The 22,967-nt window shown below is 39.1% G+C and overlaps 2 protein-coding genes across 7 annotated transcripts in view; one reads left to right on the top strand and one right to left on the bottom strand.

The window, feature by feature from the left end:
- The window catches only part of LOC126293637 (eukaryotic translation initiation factor 4B-like), a 51,126-nt gene extending 42,471 nt beyond the window's left edge, over positions 1-8,655 (bottom strand). The window contains exons 1-2 of one of the 2 annotated variants that reach the window (XM_049986911.1): positions 8,563-8,655; positions 7,844-7,978 (exon numbers count right to left, since the gene is read on the bottom strand). In XM_049986911.1, coding sequence (XP_049842868.1) covers positions 7,844-7,978; positions 8,563-8,575 — 148 coding nt within the window. In that variant the 5' untranslated portion in view covers positions 8,576-8,655. Of the gene's footprint in view, positions 1-7,843; positions 7,979-8,341 lie in introns of both variants that reach the window. The other variant, XM_049986912.1, reaches the window with a different exon arrangement.
- A 195-nt stretch (positions 8,656-8,850) lies between these two features.
- The window catches only part of LOC126293638 (leucine zipper transcription factor-like protein 1), a 50,705-nt gene continuing 36,588 nt past the window's right edge, over positions 8,851-22,967 (top strand). For 4 of the 5 annotated variants that reach the window (XR_007552330.1, XR_007552329.1, XM_049986915.1 and 1 more), the window contains exons 1-3: positions 8,851-8,940; positions 9,014-9,138; positions 16,497-16,691. Coding sequence is in view for 3 of the 5 variants with exons in the window: in XM_049986915.1 (XP_049842872.1) it covers positions 8,938-8,940; positions 9,014-9,138; positions 16,497-16,691 (323 nt within the window). In the remaining 2 variants the exon portion in view is untranslated. Of the gene's footprint in view, positions 8,941-9,013; positions 9,139-9,168; positions 9,316-16,496; positions 16,692-22,967 lie in introns of those variants that run through there. The other variant, XM_049986914.1, reaches the window with a different exon arrangement.

Raw genomic sequence — 22,967 nt, 5'->3', positions numbered from 1 at the left:
TGTATTTTGGAAAACTGTATGTAACACTTCACACGACCTGTATACATTTATTTTAAGCAACTTTATCTTCACAATATTTCTGTGTGCACCGAATAAAAGGTTAACTGAGACGAGGGATTGGAAGTCAGAAAATGAAATGCAGGAAAAAATGTAGACACTGGAGGAGTTTCCGAGTGATTGTATAATGGTATGGGAGAATTCCAAAACATGATTTTAAACATTAAGGAGCAGATGTGTACTCTGGCCATAATTTATCGATTACACACTGCAACTTAAAACAGAAGAAAAAGCAAAAAGATAGGAAATTAGGGAGATGGGGCACTGGTAAATTTATAGATCCAAAGATTTTCAAAGTTTCAAAGCAAGCGTCATAATGGTAACATTGAGAGATGAAACAGTGAAGGCAGAAGAGGATAACACAGGTAAAAACAGAAGGGCTAGTAGAAGTAAAAGCAAAATGTCTGGAGGCCAACTGCAAGGTCATAGTAATATGCAGAATTAGGGGAACTATAGATACTGCCTATGGGAGAGTTAAAGAGACCTTTGGAGAGAAGAGAAGCAACTGCCCAAATAGAAAGCAAGGACGGACACACACACACACACACACACACACACACACACACACACACACACACACACACACACACTCATACGGGAAACACTATTACAGAAGGAGAAGAAGAAGTAAGCATGATACTGCAAGAACTTGGCAGAGACTGAAAGACCTGAGTGGAAACAAGGCTCCTGGAGTAGACAACATTTCCTCGTAATCACAGAGATCCATGGCATATTCACGAATATGTTCGAAAATACTTACCAACACAGTTTTTCTGAATTCAAGTACTATTTTCTATATTCATAACAAGGCATATTCAATATCTAGACCTGAGGCTATGTTAAAAGATCAATCTGATACCACAGTTACCATTTTGTATTCAGATTTGTTGGTTTCACAAACTCAACTGAATTGTCACTGTCCAATATAACCTCAACTTCCAACTACATTGCGCATTAGTCTGTCACAATGAGTAGTACACTATAAACTAATTGGAGAGGTGATCTATTTCAAGTGGCTGGCCTACAGTTTTGACTTTTACATTCAACTCTGAACAATCTCTCACAAAACTGAGAAACATTACTCGACAACCACACTTAAAAATCCACTGCAGGCACGAAACAGGTAACTGTTTCTAGTATGTTGTTGCAGAAATTAAATTTCATAAGATGGTTAACTGTGAGCTTCACAAAGAAATAACGAATGCCAATACTCTGACAATACTTAAAAATTGGAGACCTCACAGGCAAATGGAATACATATGGTTTTTCATATGAGGGTTCAATTTCTGGTAATTTCCAAGAATGATTGCCTCTCAAAGTCGTGGGGTCCAACCAATACATATCGAAAGTGCAACCCTAAATCGATCAGGTGACTGGTGGCGGATGTTATGAGTATGTTTATGGTGGTCACTACAGCAATGACAAAAGAAGACCATTACAAAAATACTTGTAATTACAAAGGAGATGACTTACCTCACTCGCTTTGGGTAGTGTCGTCATGTGAAAGTCCATGTGGTGTGTGTGCTACAGGAACAATTCTCTTTCTGCCATTAATTCGCGGAGGTGTGTAACTTAAAGCAACTAAGGGAGCGACAGAAAACAGATAAAATTTACAATCACAAATAATTAATCATAACGTCACCCGCCAGAGTTGCCTGATCCATTTAGGATCACACGTTCAATATGTTCGTTTGGACCCCGTAACTTCAAGAGGCAATCATTCTTGGGAATTACCTAATTTCTTGTTGGCCAACACTTTCTACTGCACTTAATGTAATCAACACACTTCTCAGTACCTCAATGTCCCTTAAAAGTTTTAAAGCTGGTCTATAATTCAAATTTCTTATTCAACTGTAGTTCTCCATATACTGGTAACTAATGAGGGGGGTCAGTTTTAGAATTTTGGTTCACAGTAGGCTGATGCTATTTTAAGCAGGAACAGCACTCAAAGAAAGCCACTTTATTACTGCTTTGCTTTTTTGCAGGACTACTTGAATCTGAAATGTGGTCACCCACTCAAAATTAGCCTTAATTAAAGACACAGTTTGAAAATGGTTTCAAAATATTACACAGACTAGCTGTACCTAGCCACACTTTGCTGCGCTTCAATCTGCTTCGATGGGAAAGAAAGAAAAGAGAAAGTACATGTTTTTAGCATGCATGGGAATTGGATATGCATCCCAATCTCTCATTCCCCCACTCCATCTCTTCCTTCATGTTCGCTATGTCCGACCTTTAGACTTTTATATTGTTCGTGCAAATTCAGATTCTGCAGTAGTATTCTAATCATAAACGAATAACCATAAATACAACTTTCCTGTTTGCTAACAACATTTCACTGTGTGTGCGTAGAATCTAGAATGTAACATTTTATAGCTACAAAATCAAAAATTGTTTGTCGCCATTTGTGACACGCAGTGAGATACCTCTTTTCAACAAGTTACATAGGCCTCAAATACTAATTAAAAATGCATAATTCATAACAATAACCCAAAAGATACTTCTGACACTAACGTTCAGAAGCTTCATATTATTCCAATTTTAACAATTTGTTTTGTTCTAAAATATTTTTTTCTTTTTCACCTGTACTTTCTTTTGGTTTCATATTTACACAGGTTGATTCAAAAGGAATGACAATGGTTGAAATACAGCAACTTTGGATTAGGGACTTGCAGTCTTGGAAGTATCTTGAACAAATGAAAGTTTTGGAATGTCAGGAACAACAAGGACAATCAGTGTACATGTGCCTAAGTGTGGCAAAGATAATGAAGCGTTTACTGAACACTATTTACATAAGTCCAATAATGATGACCACCATATTCAAATATAGGCACAATGTCTTTGTAGAAAATATTGGTGAACCTTTCCAAGTACATCAGTCATTGCTTGGACCATCTCAGATGCTGCAAGTATCCTGGCGAAGTTTCTTTATCAGGAACTATTGTTGCATTCATGAGGCTTTTGATTTTTCCCAGAAAAGGATCAAGATGTCTGGTAACATGAGAAAGGTGGTCATGTAATTTGACGTCCCCTTCAGAGCACATGAATGGAAAGCAGGTGTACATACACAGCAACTGATATACAAGACTGTAAGGACATAACATCCAGAACACACTTGAATGAGAAAGTGTTGCACATACACAAAAAACTCTTAGCATTACCTTTGCTGAATGTAATGCACAGATGCATTGATTTTGCTTGTTCTTTCAGATATTCCAAAACTCTCACTTGCTCAAAATTACTTCTAATACCAAAAGTTCCTACTCCAAAATTTTATTTCTATCTTTCTATCAGACCCTTCAATTCATGCACAACCTTTGGAACCACGTGATACATTTTAGAATAAAGCTGTTTTCCTATAGAATTGCCAACTGAGAAGTGCTACATCATAGCAAGCTATCAGGTAGATCTACGTAACATGAAAGCTTACTTCTATTCAAACACTGATTTTCCTTTTTATTCCAATGCTGCAATTATATAATTAACACTTGGAGGAAAAATTCAATTTTAAGCATTTATTAACAAAAATTTGGATCAGCACTAAACAGTTTTGATTAAATAGTTGCCATAGAGCTCCTTTCAAACTCCAGAAAACAGACACTACCGCACCATGAGTGGGTGTGATGACTTACGAACAATGTGCTTAGTGTTTATATTGGTTGACACTTCTTTTTCCTTTTCTCATTAGAACGCCGTTGCTTGGTCACCTGTGGCACTAGCTGTCCACTCTATTTTCATGCCTTGTTCGATTTTCTCATTCTGAGAACACCAAAGGAGTGATCCGTTTTACTTGATAAAAACATTCAACAGCCAAGATCGCATAAATATTTTTTTTTAAAAAAAAACAAGCCTCAACAGAATTTGCTGTTACCTGCAGGTCTTAAAAAATCTTATTACAAAGCATGTTCATTTTATGTTCGACTTCACACCAAGCTCTCATGAGCATAAAAATCAGCCCACAATAAATGCGTAATTGGGATGTCCATATCTATACTGAATAAGCAGTATTAAGACTTTAGGTGCAAGTCTCAGACTGCCAATTTTATCAGAGTAATCTCTCATGTTTGCTTTTTTATTATGGTGTAACATGTTAATGCCTTACATATGAGGAAATGAAAGCCATGCGCTTGAAATTCAGTGAACAATTGGAATCGGCTAACAGAGTGGAATGAGAAACCTTAAAATAAACTGACTGGCTCAGTGGGGGAAAAACTGCCACTTCGTTTCAGTCAATTATTAAAGTTCTGCAAGACAATCACCTTTCAACTGCTAATAACACACAAAATCAGGAAACTGGTAATTTTCTGCAATTATGTGAATGCATTTCAATTAGCTTTACAGCTCGCAGTAACAGAAATCCATTTTGTTATCATTTGAGGCGAGAGCTGGAAATGAAGTACACACAAAACAATGAAATGTAAACATGGGTCACATGGAACTATCCTCACTATCGCTCAGACAGCTATTGTTGTTCTTTTCAGTCCTGAGGCTGGTTTGATGCAGCTCTCCATGCTACTCTATCCTGTGCAAGTTTCTTCATCTCCCAGTACCTACTGCAACCTACATCCTTCTGAATCTGCTTAGTGTAGTCATCTCTTGGTCTCCCTCTACGATTTTTACCCTCCACGCTGCTCTCCAATACAAGATTGGTGATCCCTTGATGCCTCAGAACATGTCCTGCAAACCGATCCCTTCTTCTGGTCAAGTTGTGCCACAAACTTCTCTTCTCCCCAATCCTATTCAATACTTGCTGATTAGTTATGTAATCTACCCATCTGATCTTCAGCATTCTTCTGTAGCACCACATTTCGAAAGCTTCTATTCTCTTCTTGTCCAAACTATTTATCGTCCATGTTTCACTTCCATACATGGCTACACTCCATACAAATACTTTCAGAAATGACTTCCTGACAAATCTATACTCGATGTTAACAAATTTCTCTTCTTCAGACACGCTTTCCTTGCCATTGCCAGTCTACATTTTATATCTTCTCTACTTCGACCATCATCAGTTATTTTGCTCCCCAAATAGCAAAACTCCTTTACTACTTTAAGTGTCTCATTTCCTAATCTAATTCTCTCAGCAACACCCGATTTAATTTGACTACATTCCATTATTCTTGGTTTGCTTTTGTTGATGTTCATTTTATATCCTCCTTTCAAGAGACTGCCCATTCCGTTCAACTGCTCTTCCAAGTCCTTTGCTGTCTCTGACAGAATTACAATGTCATCAGCGAACCTCAAAGTTTTTATTTCTTCTCCATGGATTTTAATAGCTACCCCGAATTTTTCTTTTGTTTCCTTTACTGCTTGCTCAATATACAGATTGAATAACATCGGGGAGAGGCTACAGCCCTGTCTCACTCCCTTCCCAACCACTGCTTCCCTTTCATGCCCCTCGACTCTTTACAACTGCCATCTGGTTTCTGTACAAATTGTAAGTAGCCTTTTGCTCCCTGTATTTTACCCCTGCCACCTTTAGAATTTGAAAGAGTATTCCAGTCAACATTGTCGAAAGCTTTCTCTAAGTCTACAAATGCTAGAAACGTAGGTTTGCCTTTCCTTAATCTTTCTTCTAAGATAAGTCGTAAGGTCAGTATTGCCTCATGTGTTCCAGTATTTCTACGGAATCCAAACTGACCTTCCCCGAGGTCATTTTCTACTAGTTTTTCCATTCGTCTGTAAACTATTTTGCAACTGTGGCTTATTAAACTGATAGTTCAGTAATTTTCACATCTGTCAACACCTGCTTTCTTTGGGATTGGAATTATTATATTCTTCTCGAAGTCTGAGGGTATTTTGCCTGTCTCATACATCTTGCTCATCAGATGGTAGAGTTTTGTCAGGACTGGCTCTCCCAAGGCCGTCAGTAGTTCTAATGGAATGTTGTCTACTCCGGGGGCCTTGTTTCGACTCAGGTCTTTCAGTGCTCTGTCAAACTCTTCACGCAGTATCGTATCTCCCATTTCGTCTTCATCTACATCCTCTTCTATTTCTATAATATTGTCCTCAAGTACATCGCCCTTGTATAAACCTTCTATATACTCCTTCCACCTTTCTGCCTTCCCTTCTTTGCTTAGAACTGGGCTGCCATCTGAGCTCTTGATATTCATACACGTGGTTCTCTTCTCTCCAAAGGTCTCTTTAATTTTCCTGTAGGCAGTATCTATCTTACCCCTAGTGAGATAAGCCTCTACATCCTTACATTTGTCCTCTAGCCATCCCTGCTTAGCCATTTTGCACTTCCTGTCGATCTCATTTTTGAGACGTTTGTATTCCTTTTTGCCTGCTTCATTTTTATATTTTCTCCTTTCATCAATTAAATTCAATATTTCTTCTGTTGCCCAAGGATTTCTACTAGCCCTCAGCTTTTTACCTACTTGATCGTCTGCTGCCTTCACTACTTCGTCCCTCAGAGCTACCCATTCTTCTTCTACTGTATTTCTTTCCCCCATTCCTGTCAATTGCTCCCTTATGCTCTCCCTGAAACTCTGTACAATCTCTGGTTCTTTCAATTTATCCGTGTCCCATCTCAAATTCCCACCTTTTTGCAGTTTCTTCAGTTTTAATCTACAGGTCATAACCAAAAGATTGTGGTCAGAGTCCACATCTGCCCCTGGAAATGTCTTACGATTTAAAACCTGGTTCCTAAATCTCTGTCTTACCATTATATAATCTGATACCTTCTAGTATCTCCAGGATTCTTCCATGTATACAAACCTTCTTTTATGATTCTTTAACAAAGTGTTAGCTATGATGCTCTGTGCAAAATTCTACCAGGCAGCTTCCTCTTTCATTTCTTAGCCCCAATCCATATTCACCTACTATGTTTCCTTCTCCCTTTTCCTACACTCGAATTCCAGTCACCCACGACTATTAAATTTTCATCTCCCTTCACTATCTGAATAATTTCTTTCATTTCATCATACACTACTTCAAATTTCTTCGTTATCTGCAGAGCAAGCTGGCAGCTATTCACATGCACAAATATCTCAGATTGGGAGCACCAGAGATTTTGGCTGTTTCTTGCAATATAAAACAACCAACAGCCACCATCAAGTAGCCAGGAATGAGAAAAGGCATATTTATAGTGACTTCAGCTCTGTGCAAGAGCAAGAGCCCACTGGTAGCTGCTTAAATAAACCTAATGTTTCCCAGTAGTTCATACACAGAACACTTAAAAGATTTTACATAAAAAGGGCATGTTAAGTATAGTTTGCAAATCTATAAAGACACTTATCCTCTCAACTTGCACAATGGTTGATAGGTACACCCATGCTGTAATACATTCTGGGAGGTTTGAATTCTTGCTATGCTATGTTATACATTACCCTTCTGGGCCACATTTATGACAATTAACAGAACCAGTAAAACATATTGCGCAACTTTCGACATGAAACTAAGTACTAGAGCCTCATGGGACTAATTCCTGAAATAATTATGATTAGTTCAAACTCGTTAAAAGTATCTGTTTACAAACAATATAGGCAAATATCAATCAGAAACTTATGAGCATACTATGGAAACACTGGTAATACAGATAAAACGCTTGAAAAGTGATCATTTAATCATGTATTAAACTTTGTAATGAGTTAAAGCCAATTTAACGAATAATTAAATAACTTAAAATTAGTGGTACCAGTATTGACTCAGAACGGCTTCAACCACTTTCCTCTTTAAAGTACACTTACTACAAAGGACCCACTGCTAAATTCACAATGTAATACTTTTTCCTGATACCATTCATTTCATATTACGTATATATAATATGAAAATTATGACTTACCATCATCATCCACATCATCCGCCCAGCTGCCGTCAAGTTTACGAGTTACAACAGGTGCAACGCCCGGTGTTGGGCCAGTGGCTAAAAATTCATTGAGAGGAAGAGTCTTTCCTTTTGTTTTTTTTCCTTTTTTACCTGCAATTCCAAAAACATAGTAAGTAATTAATCCGACATCAGCACTATCACTCCACACAGGAAGGAATTTGTTTCGCACTAAAAGAGGCCTATGCAGAAAGTTAAATTCATTGACTATTCAGTTCGTCCATTATAATCCTCCAAAGTTTTGAGTATCGAGAGCGAAAGTAAAAAAAAACTGCCAAATTTACACCACTCATCGACAACTAATTAATTCTCAATTTTTCCTTCAAATTTAACTAATCTGAAAAGATAGCATAAAATGCAACAAAATGGAAGTTACTACACTTCACTGTTGCTATGCAATTGCCATGTTATGGTTTTTGGGTGATTTTACTAAATACATGAATAAAAAATTCGTACTCATTTGTAACAATATGCGACCACGCGGTGAATGACAAAATTTCGTCCAGGTGGCAACGAATTAATACAAAAACAATAGCTACTACTGTGAACCTCAGATTTTCCTTCACGCAATCTGTGCTTAAGGTGCTCAAAAACGCAATTCCTATCACAGGATCTAGTAATTACCACCCACAGATCACTTCTTTACACTTCACGTGACTCATTCGAACTCTACTAACCTGATGAGGCCATCTTGAAGAATTTCTTAGATCCAAAGAGTATCGATGTTTCAGCAGTAGCGTTGCAGATGTTCCAAAGCTCTTAACGCGTGTTGTAAATTTGTATATTTTAATTATTATCATCATTGATAATGCGAAATGCTGCAACGGCTTTTAAGGAAGGACAGCTTGCGGCGTGTATAAATATTTAGGGTGATGACCGTCCGTTAGGATGTAAAGAGTTATTTGCCAAAGCCCCAAAGAATAAACATATACCCAAACAACTAACGCATTGAAAACACGTAGTTGAAGTTGTTGCGAAGTCGCTTTTGTATTTTGCGTTTTTGGTTTAATAAACGTTATTACTATAGTCTGCCAAGTGTCAACTAAGTAGACATGGTAATTTGAAGACACTGCACACTCAGTAAAATCTTATTCGAAAACAACTCATTAACAGTAAACTTTGTTTCAGGCGGAACTGGGACTAAATGAGCAACACCAATCGCTAATTATGACATATATCAGATTCGCTAAGCATCAGCGTGCACAAAATTTGAAGGCAGTGTATTGTGCATTCCAAGACGTAATAGAATCTAGGTACTACGTTAGTGATACAATTTTTGTTACTGTGCATGTTCACATACATTTGTAGCACTCAATGTACTAGTATAATCCACCCTATTCACAACACCAGTAGTAGCTTTACATCCGTTTAACCCATCAAGTGTGGGAATGAAAAGAACCACATTCTGTGGATATTAATATCTCTTCCATGTAATGTATTTCGAATTACGTTTGACCTCACTATAATTGTCATTGTAGCAGTAGTAATTTCACTAATGTACAAGTATCATTTTCACCATAGTATATTTATCTTCTATTTCCAACAACCAACGTGCTGCATGTCAATTGAATGATTTCTTGTTATTCTAATAACCTATGTTGACTTACAAAGTGTGTGCATTGTGTAGCAATTTGTTGATGTTACTTTTTTGCATTTTCTTATTTACCAGCCAGGATCATGTTATATCTTCAGTTCCTATTCCTTTTGTGTTGTTTCTTATTTTCCCAGTACTCCAAGCACTCCCCATGTTGTCTTTTCTGTTCTTCTGTCCATCTTTTCCACCTTGAAAGCATTCTAAATTTAGTATCTTATTCTTAAAAAGGTTTCTTCCTACCGTTCTCAATTCTTCGATGTTTTTGTTTCTGGTTCTTATTTCTGCTGCATACTATTACTATTTTATTTTTCCAGAAATACAGAAATATTTGTTTCATTTATTTCTTTATCTATATTCATCCAAGGATCATCTCACAATTACATAGGATTTGTCAAGAAAATACAGTGTCAAACAATAAGCCAAAATATAACACACAGCATACATAATATGCCTTAAGAAAAGGAACAGGTGACCTATCGGGGTAGAACAGGTGGTCGACTGTGGCCTTTGAAACAGTCCCATCATTTGCCTAAGCGATCTAGGAAATCCATGGAAAACACAAATCAGGATGGGTGGACACAGCAGCTCCTTCCTGTCAAATGTGTTAGTCTCTTAACAGCTATACTGCATCATTTGGTAATTTTCTATTGTATAATAGTCCTTTATTTGCACACAAATTGTTTCAGCTAGTTTGCAACATAAAGTGTAGTTTCCTTCTTCACTACCCACCCACTGAGGACACCTGCTGATAATGAAAACTCCAACTTTGGTTGTGTAAATTTGAATTTTTTTTCCCATAACGATTTCAATCACAGATTGATCATCTTCAGTGCAAGACTAAGTCCTGTGGACTGGTATAATCATGCACAGAGTACAACTTCAAACGTGTTTATCATGAACAATGTGCCAAGTAGCAGGTAAGGTTCTTACCTGCAGTTTCCCTTCTTTAGAGTCTCCATCAATACTTTGCAAATCAAATTTAAGTGCCTGGCAGACATTTCATCAGACCATCTTCTTAATAATTCTCTTATTCCAATCTCGTACAGCGCATGGAAAAAACGAACACCTATATCTTTCGCTGTGAGCTCTGATCTCCCATATTTTCCCTCCGTAAGTCGGCGTCAACAAAATAGTTTTGTGTTGTTGTAGTACACAATCTTTCTAATGGAATCCAAACCCACTGATGACTCCTGAACCATTCCCGATCACTTACAATGTGACGCATAGTGCCACTCTCACTGTTGCTCACACTAGGACCCCCACTGCTGACTCGTGGACTGAGAAGATGTCCTGTATTCAGCTGTGTGCAGCTGCCCACTAGAAAAATTAAGGCAGTGGAAATTACTATCATGCATTATACATCTTGACACACAATCACGTATTGAAATGTGACAAGGTGCTGTATTTATCCCCTTTCATTCCTGCCTGTTACTTAGAGTTCTCTAAGTAGTCTTTAATTGTGTAATAAGCCTTGTTAAACAAATGTGTTATAGTAATATTTTTCATTCCTTTGACAATTTATTACACAATTTTATCTCTTGATGTAAAACACTATTTTGAGTTTTTGTTTGTTTGTCCTGGATAAATGTAACTCCAAACTGGCTCTTGTTCCATGATAATGTGTTCTTCTTCCATTATAATGTATAGGACTAGTAACATGGTTTTTAGTAATATTTTCCTTAATATCAACCACAGATTTGTAGTTGTGCTCATTTAGTACATTACAGTACAGATGCCATGTTCATTCCTAAAAACTTTGTTTGCTCCGCAATTTGTAGAGTTATCATCTCTGTTTAAAGTGACAGAGTTTCTTCCTCTCTTCATGACAAAAACCATGCTGTTCATTTTCTTTATGTTTAATTTTAATTTATTACATATTGCCCAGTAGTAAATATCCTTGAGAGTTTCATTTGCTATCTCTAATAGGAGTTGTGATGTTTTATCAGTGACTATGATGTTGCTGTAATTGGCAAAGAGAACTTTTTCTGGAAAGTCATCAATATATCATATTAACATAATCTTCCGTCGGCTCTTGGTAGAACAACATTATAATAAATGCAAAGCACCAGTTTGCTTTTGTTCTACAATATTACTTTTATTGTTAACTGGTTTTTGGCTAACAAGGTGATCTTCAGACATTTACTGAGCATTATCACCAAAGAAGTTAAATGTTAGCATACAACATTGGAAGATAAGTAACACATCTAGATATCTTTGCAATGAAAAAGTAAAAACTGAACAGTACATAAATAACAATGGGGTGGACAGGAAAACCTTTAGCACAAAATAGGAATAGCATGCCTACATAACAGTTTCTATTAATAAACAAAACTAATAAAATAAAATAAAATGAGTACTAGGCAAGGCTGCATCAGGAGGTATGAAACATGGAGAGTGATACACAACCAATTAAAACAAGAGACAGTTATCAATGAGAATACATAAGGAACTTAAGCAATATCAATAAGATAAGCAGAAATAAATAAATGCAGGAAAATGGAGGTGTTTGAGGGAACCTACAGTATGAGTGTGGTGGTACTGTATATGTGCGGAGGGATATGTGTGCGAGTGTATACCTGTCCTTTTTTCCCTCTAAGGTAAGTCTTTCCACTCCTGAGATTGGAATGACTCCTTACCCTCTCCCTTAAAACCCACACCCTTTTGTCTTTCCCTCTCTTTCCCGATGAAGCAACCGTGGGTTGCGAAAGCTTGAATTTTGTGTGTGTTTGTGTTTGTTTGTGTGTCTATCAACATACCAACGCTTTCGTTTGTAAGTTACATCATCTTTGTTTTTAGATATATTTTTCCCACATGGAATGTTTCCCTCTATTATATTCATCTAATGATGATCTAATATCTTTCATGTCTCTTCTTGTACAGTCCTGCATCCTCCTCAGGAACCTAATTTCCACAGTCTGTTTTTGTTTTCTTTTTGTGTGTAGTAATGCAGCTTTCACTCGCATAGGATAAGACAGGAACTGCCATTGCTATGCAAAGCGTGTGCATTCACACAGGAGGAGGCCGGGTAGCGAATGCACACCCTTTGCCAGAACTCTTACGGGACTCGTCACCTTAGTCTGGCATGAGTTATGAGTGAATGGGCAAATATCTATTAGGACTACCACAAATGTAGGTTGTGGACAGTTGGGAATGTGGGTCTCGCGGAAGATGTGCAAGAGATAAGTCCCTGCAGTAGCACTATCCTCTGTGTCCTCGGTGGCTCAGATGGATAGAGCGACTGCCATGTAAGCAGGAGATCCCTGGTTCGAGTCCCAGTCGGGGCACACATTTTCAGCTGTCCCCATTGATGTATGTCAACAACACCTGTCGGCAGCTAAGGATTTTGATTTAACTATCATTTCATTCTAGAGAAGCTGCACAGTCATCAATGGTATCTGTTCTTTTGGGAACAGATATCATCTTCATACATTTGAGAGACTACATGTAAAACTGAATTGACTGGATATTTTCCTCAGTGTGCATTTATTTTGATTTTGTTACTAGAAGATTTTAAACTGTATTCTTTGCATATCTTGTTCAGCTGGCACACTAATAATTGGAGATCATGTTCATTCTTTTGAATAATAATGATATCATCTGCAAACAGAAGGTACTTTTCAGTTGCAAGCTGAACTCCTTTGTTTACTTTACATTTCCATTGAGAAAGAAAGAGGTCAATGTAGCTATTGAAAAGAGTAGGTTCCAGTTCAACCCATTGTCTTACACTGTGGTTAACAACTATTTTTTAAATTGATTCTTACCTGTTCAAATGGAACCCTGTCCTGCCTATAATTGAAATATTATTAAATAACTGATGAAACAAAAGTACGGCTACAATTATGGCAAGCTACCCAACTTAGTATTGATTAAGACCAGTAACAAGACATGAGTCCAAGAACTGATTTGTTAACAACGTTTGAAGCGAAAAGTCGGCAATTGAAAACAATAGTCATATTTTTGTTTGTCACTTCAGATGTTGTTGGTCACTGTCCTGAAAATAAATGGAATACACCTTTGTTGAGTGTGTTCCTGGGTCTTATAAGTGTTTGAGAACAATATATTAATCTTCTTCTCGGGCAAGTCATCAAATGCATTTCTGTCAAAAACTCAAATCAATGTAAACAGATATAGAATGTAACTTCTTTAAAGTAAAATGCCAGATAAAGTTACTTTGGTACATATTCATCACATTGGAATAACCACAAAACAGTTTTTTCCACACTTTATGAAATAATTAACAATATAAACCCTAATGGTACATCAGAGACAAGTTACGTTTCGATTTCTCTCCAAAACAGTTCACATCCAACTCTGAGTTTACAGCTAGCCAAAGACAAACATAAACCATATTTGTTCGCAGATGTTACTGAAGTAGAATGCTTTGCGTCATATATTTAGCCCATTTTGCTAAGTTTTGTCTAGTCTCTTATAATAAAAGGAGATAAATAGACATGACATAAAAATATGGGTCTCCAAACATCAAACTAAACCACTAATATTAAAAAATATGCATTACCGGTGTTACTGTAAAGGTACATTCCCGGTTGGACAGGGATATGCGATAACCTGTATGCGGAGTTCCTCAATAATGAGGACCGGGAAATAGCGGATGAACTATTACATAACATCGACTTTATTAAATGGCAAAAATGGGAGAATACTGTTGAGAATCTAGACTTTTCAAAGTCAAGCCAACAAGCCTGGTCCCTACTGTGTAAACTTGGAGGTGCAAATCCACCTGAACATAGAAAGGACAAAATATCTCCCAACAAGGTTGCATCCCACATATTTTCTGCGTCTGGAGCTCCACGAGATAGAAAGCACACAACAAAAGTGATGAAGGACGTAAAAACATTAAAAAGGACCCGTGCAATGGACTCAGAATATTCATCAGATATTCGTATTGAGGAGGTTACCAATGCCCTGAAGAAGGTTAAATCAGGCAAAGCTCCGGGTTTCGATGGTATCCACCCTGAGTTCCTCATACATGTTGGAGCCCACACAAAACCATGGCTGGCTAAGTTCTTTATGGACATTCTCCAAGTGGGTAACATTCCTCCCTCACTTAAACGAGCAAAGATCATCGCAGTCTTGAAACCTGGTAAACCAGGCGATAGACCAGAGAGTTACCGCCCCATTGCCCTTCTCAGTATGGTTTATAAATTGCTAGAAAGACTGCTCCTCAACAGAATAGGCCAAACTATACTAAAAAAAATCCCTATCAAACAAGCAGGATTCCATCCCTATCGCTGCTGTACAGATCAAGTCCTATCACTGACATTATATATAGAGGTGGGGTTCCAGAAGAAACATTAAGTAGCTGCAGCATTCATAGACCTAACAGCAGCCTATGATACAGTTTGGAAACAGGGGCTCATGAACAAATTAATCTGTGCCGTCCCCTGCAAGAAGATAACCAACCTCATTGATGATATGTTGTCAAGTAGAACCTTCCAAGTAATGATGTGGAATGAGAGAAGTAAACAGATGAAACACAAAATTGTTAAGGCTTTTGTGGCCACTTGTTGACAAACTGCCTATTGGCTTCTGTCTGGGGTTCTTCGGCCAACGTCCATCTAATGATTTTTCTGACGTTTTGCCAGAACAAGTGGCTGGCATTGTCAAAGCTTCACCCTCCATTGCCGGTGGTGAACAGGAGCCGAGCCCGCGGCCGCAGACTATATTTACCTGGCGTGCCAATGTCCGAGGGCTTCTCCGCAGTCATTTCCAGTCCGGTTCTCCTCTTGCTACCTGCGACAGTCGTTCGCTGCAGTATGGGAAGCCAGGATCCATTTACCTTCAGCCTTTCCTCTTTCTTGTTGAAACTGTTCACGTGTTTTTGTATTTCTACAGCCTCTCTGAACAAGCACGTGTGATAGTGCTTCTCTACAGCCAGAACTTCCGTGTTGGCGAATTTTATTACGTGGTCGATCTCATTCAACCGTGTAGAGCACGCAGATGGGGACGTTTGCAAGACAACAAACATCTGCACAAACAGTTCGACGGCGTTTGCAGCAGCATGGACTATCAACTCGGAGATCATGGCTGCAGTTACCCTTGGCACTGCATCAGAGACAGGAGCGCTTGCGATTGTGTACTCAACAACGAACCTGGGTGCATGAATGGCAAAACTTCATTTTTTCGGATGAATCTAGGTTCTGTTTACAGCATCATGATGGCGGCAACCGTGTATCGCGACATCACGGTGAATACACATTGCAAGCGTGTATTTGTCATCACAATACTGGCGTGTCACCCTTCTTGATGGTATGGGGTGCCATTGGTTACACGTCTCGGTCACCTCTTGTTCGCATTGACGCTACTTTGAACAGTGGACATTACATTTCAGATGTGTTACGACCCGTGGCTCTACCCTTCATTCGATCCCTGTGAAACCCTACATTTCAGCAGGATAACGCACAACGCGGGCCTTTCTGGATACAGAAAATGTTCGACTGCTTGCCCTGGCCAGCACATTCTCCGGATCTCTCGCCAATTGAAAACGTCTGGTCAATGGTGGCCGAGCAACTGGTTCGTCACAATACGCCCGTCACTACTCTTGATGAACTGTGGTATTGTGTTGAAGCTGCATGGGCAGCTGTACCTGTACACGCCATCCAAGCTCTGTCTGACTCAATGTCCAGGCGTATCAAGGCCATTATTACGGCCAGAGGTGGTCGTTCTGGGTACTGATTTCTCAGGATCTATGCACCCAAATTGCGTGAAAATGTAATCACATGCCAGTTCTAGTATAATATATTTGTCCGATGAATACCCAATTATCATCTGCATTTCTTCTTGGTGTAGCAATTTTAATGCCCAGTAGTGTATGTAGTAAAATATTACTGTCAATAAAAACTTTTTCTCGTGAACTTATTTTTTGACGAGCGAAAGGACCTCGGTTTTGGAATATGCCTCATAGAAAAACACAGCAAGTGAATAAAAATAAATAAATATTGGAATACTGGAGTGAGAGGTATCTGGAGAGCTGACTGAGATGGGGCACCCATGCTGCAGGCTGTCGGAGGAGACGTACACTGCGGAGGAGGTGCGGGAGCTGCTGTGCGGGCTGCGCGAGGCGGTGCGCGCCGACGTGGAGGCGGAGCTGATGAGCCATGGCCGCGCCACCGCGCTGCTGCTTCGCCAGCTGCTGGCCCAGGCCGAGCGCTGGCACCTGCGCCTCTCCGCCGACATGTCACAGCTGCAAGACAGGTGTGGTAAACTTACTGTGTTATCAAAATCTTAAACGTGGCTGCAAAACAACAACTGTGTAAATCTGAAGAGGTTGAAAAATCGGTCAGCCAGTTCCAAGTAAAGGTTTATTAGCCCTCGAGCTAGTTTTTGATATTTGTAAAAATATCGCCTTCGGAAGTAGTGGGCCTTGTTACATCACGTGATGTTACATTAGATTAGATGAAGCCGAGTGGCTCTTATCGTAAACAAAATTGACAAAACGTGAACTAACACAAGCCGTGTCTTTAAATGTCAGCCAGATTACAAATATCTTATTTCAGAATGAATTCTCATTGATAAATGCTCATAGTTAGATGCTCTTGCGAACATAATATAGTAGTAGGCGTCACAGGATCAAATATTTGCATGCATGGCATTTACATTTATTAATTCTTTGCTACTAACTCTGCTCACAATAACTTTTGCAGACAGGATCCACATATACTGCTGGATGTACCTATAATATTATATTAATGTACAACACATATTTCGGGAGATATGATGTCGTAAACATTAAGTACAAGACTAGACGCTGCATGGTACTTGTGTGGGTACACAACTGTAAATAAATACCTGGTTTCTCCACTATTGATTTGATAAACACATCCTGTTACAATCAAATTTGGTTAGTGACATCTTCAATGTTATAAATATGCCAATGCTATGAATTTATATTAATGCTTTTTAGGTCAGGACCACCTATTTGCAACTGGTTAAAGAAAACATTTGTTTTGCCAGTTGCAGATCACCTCAGTTTATTAATGCCTTATCAGTGACCTGAAGTACACATACATTTTCATTTGTATGCAGTGTCTTTAAATCTCATATTCTGCCATATAAGTTACGAACATTTCTGATGTAAGCACCTTTTTCTTAATATGTGTATTATTATGTATGGTGTGTGTTGATATTTGTTATATATGTGTTCCTGCAGTGTTGCTGATGAAACTGTTGTTCTCCCTGTGGCATGAAACTCAATTTTCAGCCCTCAGGTGACAACCTGTATATGAGGTCTGTTCAAAAAATTCCAGAACTTAATCCACAAAGTTTTTGTACTCTTACCCTTTACTTACTTTGCATGGTCTCCTTTGAAATACCCTTCTGTACAACTGATACACTGCTCCTAACACCGTTTCCACTTTCAGAAGCAGTCTCGGTATACCTTACGCTGGATAGTGTGAAGCCATGTCAGCAAATTTGCTTTTATCTCTTCTATCCCATTGCAAATGTTTGTCCTTTCTAAGGAGTTTCCAACTTTGGAAAAAAGCATCTATAGGGGCCAGGTCTGGAGAGTATGGAGGATGAGGCAGCACAGTGATTTCGATTTTTGCGCAGTAGTCGCTCACCAACAGGGATGAAGGTGCGGATGCATTGTCTCACATTTTCTCGCAAGTGTCGCAACGAGTCCCGATAGTACCATCGATTAACAGTTTGTCCCTGTAGCACGAATTCGTGATGAACTAATCCTTCAAAGTCAAAGGAAACTATCACCGTGGCTTTCACATTTGAACTGACCTGACGAGCTAGTTTTGGTCCCGGAGAACCTTTCCTGACTCATTGTGAAGGTTGAACCTTGTTCTCAACATCTTAAACGTAGACCCACATCCCATCAGCAGTTACGATTCTCTTAAGGAACATTTCATTCTAATTTGTGCGATCCTGAGCCTCTTCACAGATTGCAATGTGAAGTCCTTTCTGGTCTTGATGTAAGACGAACTTGGTGGCAAGACGATGGATTGCATGATGCTATGTCACGATTTTGTGACCCGATCCAACTGCAATGTTACATTCTTCTGCGATCTCTCAGACAGTTAGTCTTCAATTGGCTCACACAATTTCACTGACATTTCTGACACGAGCGTCTGCGGTAGACATCAAAGGGTATCCTGAATGAGGGTCATCTCTAACTTCTGTCCGGACATTTTTAAACCGTAGGGACCATTTCTAACACTGAGGATAGCTTAAGCCTTATCTCTGTAGGCTTCCTGGATCATTTGGCATGTCTCTGTAAAGGTTTCCTAGTGTTTCATGCAAGATTTAATGCAGACACGATGCTCCTCTGTCTTTACCCTATCAAAATTTGCGAACTGTGTGAAGCAATGTTCTACTCATTACAACACTGAACAATAACTAACAGACATATGACAATGAAACATCCACAATTCCACATTAAACACGGGCATGTGCAGGGATGCAAACTGCATTTTAGTCCAACACACCATTGGCATGAAATTTCAAATTCTGCAGAATTTTTTGAACAGCTCTCGTACACTGCCCATTATGTTAAGTTGTTTAGTGTTATACCATCAAATTCCCTATTCTTTAAATAATCAAACTCCCTATTATAAAAGAGCTTCAAGTGTCTGATTTTTTTTTACAAATGAGTTAATATGTTAAATATTTGTCTTTACATGTGTAAACAAGAAAAAGTTTGAAATTAGACCTAAAGTTCATTGGAAGTTGCTAAGTGCTCTCATTATGAAACACTGAGTAATTTGCACACCATTTTAAGCAAAAGCTATATTTTCACACGTCTCAGTGTTTATGACATCATATCTCCTGAGCTATGTTTTATATAGTGATATAATTTTGGAGGTACATGCATTGATATACACTGATAAGCCAAAATATTTTGACCACTGCTCACCATGACACTGGATGCTGCCTGGTGGTGTTGCGGGCATGTGATCAGTAAGAAAAGTACGTAAGTGAAGCACATGGATAGGGTCACCTTAGTGAAGACATGGGCTGCAAATAAGGAAATCCATTGATATAAGCGATTTTGATATAAGCGATTTTGAGAAAGGGAGATTATTATTACACAGAGCCCGTGAATGAGTATCTTGAAAACGGTGAAGCTGGTCAAATGTCTGTGTGTTGCTGTTGTGAGCATCTGTGGAAAGAGGGAGAAGTACAGTAAAACTACTATTAAGCACTAAATGGTTAGATGTCCACGACTCTTCATAGAACATGGGGTGCAGAGGCTCGTCTGCTCTGTAAAGTATGATAGATGGTGATTTGTGGCATCTCTGTTGTTTTGGAGCCCACCATTCAGTGTACATCGTTGAACATGCAGCTCTGTAGCAGACCACCCATACGTTTTCACACGGTGACCCAACGACATCATCAATTATGATTTCAGTTGACATGGGGACATTGGTATTTGACTGTCAATCACTGGAAACACGTTGGCTCTTTGGATGAATCGCATTTTTGCTACACTAGGTCGATGGACGTCTCCACAAACACCGTCCTTGAGGTGAATGACAGCTGGAAATGTGTGGCACACCACAGACTCAGGCTGGCGGCAGAAGTATTATGCTATGGGAGACATTCTCCTGTACTTGCATGGGACTTTTGTAAGTATCAAAGACTGATTGACAGCTGCGAACCACCTGCATCCCTTCATCTTCAGCAATACGTCAACATCTGGGAGCCAGAACCACACTATAGTGGTTTAAGGAGCATTGTAAGGAACTCACTTTGATGTCTTGGCGACCAAATTCACCTGATATAAATCCTATGGAACCCAACTGGGTCGCTCTCAGGTACCATCACCATGTAACAAACTATCGGCCCATTATTTACTTGAATTAAATTACCTGTGCATAGACATCTAACTCCACATACCTCCACATACCCACCAACAAACAGTTGGATCCCTAACATGCAGATTCAGTGATGTATTTTGTTCCAAAGACAGACAAATAAGCTATTAAGCAGGTGATCATAGAGTGTTACTTCATCAGTGCGTGTAAATAGTGTCTGCAAAGTGTGTTGCCAGTAAAGTTAATTGTAAAGAAGTAATAAATTAAGGTGTCATGGGTGATGTTGCAGTTTTACTGCATGGGCAGCTGAAATTTATTAGGGTTGTAACTTTGCTTTCACTGTTTTGCAATAGATGGCAGTAGCAGCAAATGATGGTGCAGGTGGTAAGTCATAAGTGTCATACAATAAGCTTACACATAACACCATCAAAATATTGGCCAGTTTTTGATTGAATCATAAAGTTATTCTTGATTGAATATGTCAACTTCCGAGCCCACTTCTCATCATTTGCTGGAAGTTTTAATTTTCAATGCTGATGGATATTTTGACATTAAAAATTTGTATGACATGGGGAGAGAGAAGGTTCTTGAAACTACTGAAACAGATGGAAACCATCACAGGAGATCGTTATCAAATGCAACTGATGTGTCTGAGCTGAGCTCTGAACAGCCACAGTATATCATTAGTCGTGAGAAGGTGCAGCATGACAGTACTTGACCCCATGTCACAAAACCCATAAAAATATACTTGCAAACATTGAAATAGGAAGTCCTACCCCACCTGTTGTATTCCCCCCTGTGACTACCACTTTTTTCGGTCAATGAAACACGGCTTGGCTGACAAGCGTTTCTGGTCATACAAACAAATGCAAAATTGGATTGATTTGTGGATCTCCTCAAAAGACAGCCAGTTCCTCAGCTGCAGGATTTGTATGCTGCCCAAAAGATGAGAGAAAGTAGTGGAACTTAGAGAAAAATCTCAAATACTGTATGAATTAAGTCCGGGTATTTTGTGCACCATCGCTTACAGTTTCTAACTGTAATACTTATCTTACTGTCTTAAACTTTTTACATAAAATTAAATCTGTTAGTGAGTAGATTGAAACAGCATTTTAAATTTGGTAAATAATTATGGGAAATATTGTAAATTGAATTTTTGTTGCCCCTACACAATAACTGGTAACAAGTTCTGGGTTAGCATTTTAGTAATATAGATAGTGTTGCCAACTGTGAGGAGTGTTTTGAGATGTCTATGGTCAAACATTATACAGGGATAGTTAAAAAGGGCTTTACAGCTTTGGAATGATAAAGAAATTTATTGAGAGAACTTGCAGAATTGGTAGATGGGTCATTTTATAGCAACCAACCTCAAGTTTCACATAAAATTGTCAGGTGTCATTTTGGTTGGATGTAACTACCATTTGTGATGTAGCAAACATGCCACATGCCACCCCACACTCATGGCAGCAAATTGGGTGTAAGTTGTGCAACGACAGAGTATATTTGATTTTTCAAGTCGTTAAAATGTTTGGTAGGAAACAGAACATACGTATGGTCGATGATGAAACTCCAGTGATAGAAATAGAGTGGTGTCAAGTGCGGGGAGTGAAGTGGGCGTGCAATTGGCCTTTCATAGCCAATCCACACCTGGGAATTTGATTACTGAGGAAACCTCAAACATTCATGAGGAAATGAGTTTGTGAAGTGTCTGACATCTTCACTGATCTGTAGAATTAAAAAGCTTTCAAGCGTATCCAGATACACAGTACCAGTGACACGCAGGGAACCTGTCGATTTATCGTGTCGCAATGAACAGCCCGTCTCGACAACGCTCTTATGCCCAAACCCGAGCCCTTGCCACAAGGATATGATCCTTGTGGAAGACTTATCCAATCCACCAACTCATCACTATGTATTCCAGTCCTGACACAGACTTATCCTACCCCCATCAGACACTGGGCCATCTGAGAAAGCAGCCGTGTCATATGCCAGCTCTGCTGCAATCATTGCACAGCATCCCACCAGGATGAACACCCACTGCCAAACTGTGGCCGAGAGTAAAAGTAGACCAGCATGTTGCACAATGTACAGCTGAACATAACACGCTAGCTTTCAGTGGCCGCTTCCACTGCCTGAGCCAGCCAGATCATCCCCTGCACCACCAGCTTTTTTTGAACTGTGCAGATAGTAGTTATGCTTACAGCACATTCTCTTATCTCGCAGTTATCCCGGCCTCAGCCCATTGTAACATAATGTCCCCACAACTTCACCCAATAGTGGAGGTTGTTTAGGGTATTCAGTGCAAAATTTATGCCAAAGAGTTACTGCAGAAGTGGTTTCACAAGACAAAAACACACAGCAACCACACTCCACATTAGTGAAAGTACCCATTTTAAGTGTGCACTAGGATGGCGATCCTGGCAGTGGAAAGTGTCATTGATGCACTACGTGAATCAAACTTGAGATTGTTCGCTACAAAATGACACATCTGCTGATTCTGTAAGTTACCACAGTAAATTTCTGTTTTACTTCCAAAATTGTAAAGTCCTTTTTGACTCATCCTGTTTGTGGTAAGTCACTGTTATCTCACTATCTGGTACTATGTCATGACAGATGGCCAACTGTCCGTCTGTCGGTTGTCGGTCCACCCCTTCCCACTTTTTTCACCAGAACAACCTGACTGGCGGCCCTCTGTTTACTCGTTGCA

Source organism: Schistocerca gregaria, chromosome 10 (assembly GCF_023897955.1).
Source record: "Schistocerca gregaria isolate iqSchGreg1 chromosome 10, iqSchGreg1.2, whole genome shotgun sequence".
In the NCBI taxonomy this organism is placed as follows: Eukaryota; Metazoa; Arthropoda; class Insecta; order Orthoptera; family Acrididae; genus Schistocerca; species Schistocerca gregaria.
Note: the sequence above shows the minus strand (reverse complement) of the source record. Positions and strands in the feature narration are given on the sequence as shown.